The sequence below is a fragment of the Aricia agestis genome, chromosome Z (assembly GCF_905147365.1).
Source record: "Aricia agestis chromosome Z, ilAriAges1.1, whole genome shotgun sequence".
NCBI lineage: Eukaryota > Metazoa > Arthropoda > Insecta > Lepidoptera > Lycaenidae > Aricia > Aricia agestis.
The window spans coordinates 9,159,287-9,163,302 of record NC_056428.1 but is presented as its reverse complement, the minus strand read 5'-3'; the positions used below and the strand labels follow the sequence as shown (position 1 = coordinate 9,163,302).

The 4,016-nt window shown below is 42.3% G+C and overlaps 1 protein-coding gene across 1 annotated transcript; it reads left to right on the top strand.

Moving 5' to 3' along the window:
* The first annotated feature begins 1,173 nt into the window (after positions 1-1,173).
* Positions 1,174-2,029, top strand: LOC121738319 (cuticle protein 38-like). Its single transcript, XM_042130296.1, has one exon. It carries the CDS (start codon positions 1,217-1,219, stop codon positions 1,967-1,969), a length of 753 nt encoding a protein of 250 aa, XP_041986230.1. The 5' UTR covers positions 1,174-1,216; the 3' UTR covers positions 1,970-2,029.
* The last annotated feature ends 1,987 nt before the right edge of the window (positions 2,030-4,016 follow it).

The window sequence follows — 4,016 nt, the reverse complement described above, 5'->3', positions numbered from 1 at the left end:
ATTTCAATACATTTCTGTATATTACTTTACATCTCTTCTCTTCATAGGATGTTCAAAAATTTCTGTGATTATATTATATGTGTATGATAGACAGATACACACAGTGTTGCCACTTGCCACCTTAGCACTGCTGTTAAGAGCAGGTACTGCAGGCAGTCTGTTCCCCAGAGCCCTATATTTTCAATCAAATATCTTATCTTCAATCCATATCATTCTGTTTTAGCACAATATGTAACAATGCGCGCATCAAAATCACAATCCGAATCATCTTCTGATGAAATATCTAGTAAATCTAATAGCAAGTAACTCAAAGTGCGTCAAGCGGGGCGTATACCATTGAAATGTAGGGAAATAATACATTACATTACCTGTTGTGTGTGTGATACATTAAGATAATTTAAAGCTATACATCCCGGGATGTAATTGTATGTATATTAATATTCATTACCTGCTCTGTGTGTGAAACCCTTAAATAAGGGCGTTTTAAATAAAATTGACGTAATATTATGTTAGTCTATTTTATTTTTGTTACGTGATGTTTTTACTTTTCACGTTAAGGACGCTATCACAAAAATTATGTCAAAAATTAGCAGGTCAGTACGAATATCGACCTTAAGGACATTAAAATAACGTTCAATATCAGCACGCCTTGTACAGTGGCGGTTACGACGCTCGCCGCTTTCTTGATAGGGCGAAAATGTATGAAGAAATTTGAGAGCGTTTCTTATTTTTCTTATAAATGGAAATGTTATTTATTTTTATATAAAATATTTAGCTATTCGTATAGGGGACTAAATAAGCAACAATATTTTTGTATGTTTATTTTCCTTACTTCAGTGTATTTAGCTATAATGGTACCTAATCAAACCCCATTTTTTTAATATTTTGCGATTATTGTGATGGTTAAAACGTATTTATGTGAAAATGTTGTATGCGGCTATAAAATGTTTATAGTATAGACGTGGAGAAGAATATATTATTATCTTTCATTTGAAACCAAAATATCCTCGCTGTGTGACTCCTAATTCTTTAAAAAGGTACTTGAAAATCGCTGATATTTGTGAAAAAAATGTGATAGCGTCCTTAAGCATTAGCACTGCATACAGTTTAAAGTGAAAGTAGGGTATAAATATGGCAGAGAGCGGGCCAAAAGTATCAGTCAGCCGTGTGGGTTTGAAGTGATCCAGTTCGTCAGACAGCACAGACCACGTTCGCAATGCAATCGCTGGTGGTGTTCCTCGCCGTGGCCGCCGTGGCGCGCGCCTCCCTCCTGCCGCTGGCGCAGCCCGCGCACCATCCCGCCATCGTCCTGGACCCTCACGGCCGCCCCCTGGACACCGCCGAGGTCATCGGCGCCCGCGCCCTCCACTACCAGGCTAAAGCCCTGGAACCCCACGGCCACATCGCTCACGCTGCCATCGCTGCCCCTATCGCCCACGCCGCCATCGCCCATGTCGCTCCCGCAGTAATCGCCGCCCCCGCCGCCGTGTCCCACCAGTCCCGCGTTGACATCAGCCATAGCCCGGCCATCGTGTCCCACGCCGTTCACGCTCCGGTCTACGCCGCCGCTCCCTCCGTCTCCGCGTGGGGCGCTCACGGCCTCAGCGGCCTCCACGCTTCGCCCCTCCTAGCTCACAGCCTCCACAAGCGCTCCCTGGGCCTGTGGGGATCCCACGCCGCCGTCGCCGCCCCCGTCGCCCACGCCGCCGTGATCGCCGCCCCCGCCCACGCCGTGTCCCACCAGTCCCGCGTCGACGTGCACCACAGCCCGGCCATCGTGTCGCACGCCGTGGCCGCGCCCGTGATCTCGCACGTGGCCGCGCCCGTGGTCGCGCACGCGCTCCCCGCCGCCGTGTCCCACCAGTCCCGCGTCGACGTCCGCACCAGCCCCGCCGTGGTCGCCCACAGCGTGGTCGCCGCGCCCATCGCTCACGGCGTGCATGGTGTTCATGGTCTCCACGGATGGTAAACGGCAAGAACTGACGAACTACCAAAAATATAAATTTATATTAAAGTATTTAAAAGGAAACGAAATACATTTTTTTATTATTCCCTAGTTTACCAAGCTCAGGTAAAAGACCCCTAGAGTTTACTTCGGAAAATGGATTGTGATTGATGATTAAAGGACCTACGAGGGCTGCCTTTTAAGTTCTGTCGTTTGTAAACTTCCCGCGATCATTGAAAAAGAAGACATATGAGATTTTAATCTCATTGTATTTGGGTTTTAAAAACAAAAGAAATTATTCAGATTGGTCGAATAGTCTTATTGTATCGTCTATTCAAAGGTGACAAGTCGGTTTTAAAAATGGAAATGTTAAAGGAAAATTTCCGTGCGATAATTTTTTACAACTAACGAAGTGGATTATCGCGACTTCGGCGTTTTGAGATCACTTCTGTACTTAGTGATGCAGGACCATGTCTTAGGATTATAGAACGCTGGCATTTAGAAGTTTAACTCAGTGACCAGCCACGTGATGATCGTCGAAAAACCGTCGTAACGCAAGAGAATATTGAAGCCGTGCAGCAGCTAATCCTCGAAGACCGTTATGTGATATATAGCGAAATAGAGGCATCTATGGGCATTTCAGGGACCATTGTCCAAAAAATCTTGCACGAAAAATTTGGAGTAAAAATTGTGATTTCTCTTAAGATACCTTGTTTGCTTAGCGACGACCAAAAACAGCCCGTGTTAGTTTTTGTCGCAAAACTCTGCAGCGATTCAACCAAGGAGAGTCAAAGCACGTTTATCATTTGCTCAATGGTGACGAGTTTTGGATATATGCTTATGATCCAAATTCTAAGCAGCAGTCTACTGTCTGGGTTTTCTAGAATGAGCCAAAATCGACCAAAGTCATGGACTCACAGAGCACTTTAAAAAAAATGTTTGCCTCCATTGCGACAAAGGGTGGTCACATCGCCACTATTGTACCCGAAGATTGTAAATCGGTTACCGCTGACTGGTATACCACAGCTTGTTTGCCACAAGTCATCACCGAATTTCGAAAAAAACGATTCAAGACGTCGTATGTTCCTGGCCATGACAACGCATGTTCGCATATCGCCGGTCAAAGAAAGATGTATTTGTGAACCCAAAACGTTGAAATTTTAGATCATCCGCCTTACAGCCCTGGCTTGCGCCCTAAGGATTTTAATAAGTTCCACAAAATTAAGCAAAGTCTTTGTGGCCAACGTTTAAGCTCACCTGTAGAAGCTGTTGACGCTTAAAAATCGGCCATTTTGATTACCCAACTTCAGACTGGAATAAATGTTTTAAAAACTGGTTTGAACGCATGCAAAAGCATTTTAAATATTGCGAAGAATTCTTGAAAAAAACAATAAATGGTGATAATCGATTAGATTGCCTGTATTTATTCCAAACGACAAAACATAAAAGGCAGCCCTCGTATTATAATTCGTTTTGCTAAAAGGTACAATAACATATAAAATATGGAGGCATCTAGTTTGTTATGTATTTGTTCAATAGCAAATTTTAATTTTGATACAAAATATATTAGGTACTTACCTAAATATGTAATTTTCTTCGTGTTTTATCGAATAACGAGCTAAGCTCGGTCAAATAGCTAGTATTTAATTAATCAAAGTATGTACCATTGTTATCGATGCATTTTTGACATCTTAAGGGTAGTTCATTGATCTCTTTACGAAAATAAACGGAGGGACGAGAGTCAATAAATTATTTGAATGCGGTTTGGACTGCCACATCGGAGTTGAATTTTTTGCCTTGTAGGAAGCTATCCATATTTTCCTATCTTGTAGGAAGCTAGGACATATGTATAACCATGTATAACCCAGAACAATAAGTATAAATAATATGTTAAATACCTTAATTGTGTACACCTGATATAAGCAAAAAGATTATTTGCATTTGGAGAGAATAATATTGTTTCTGTTTCCAAATTCAATATACATATTGGGATATTATTAGGTTTTACGAATCACGTGTTTGTGATACAACACAATGCCACGTAATATGCCATCCGCCATATTATTTTATA

What these genes read in the sequence shown, in the direction of transcription:
- LOC121738319 (XM_042130296.1), top strand. Translation starts at nt 1,217, where the DNA reads ATGCAATCGCTGGTGGTGTTCCTCGCCGTGGCCGCCGTGGCGCGCGCC.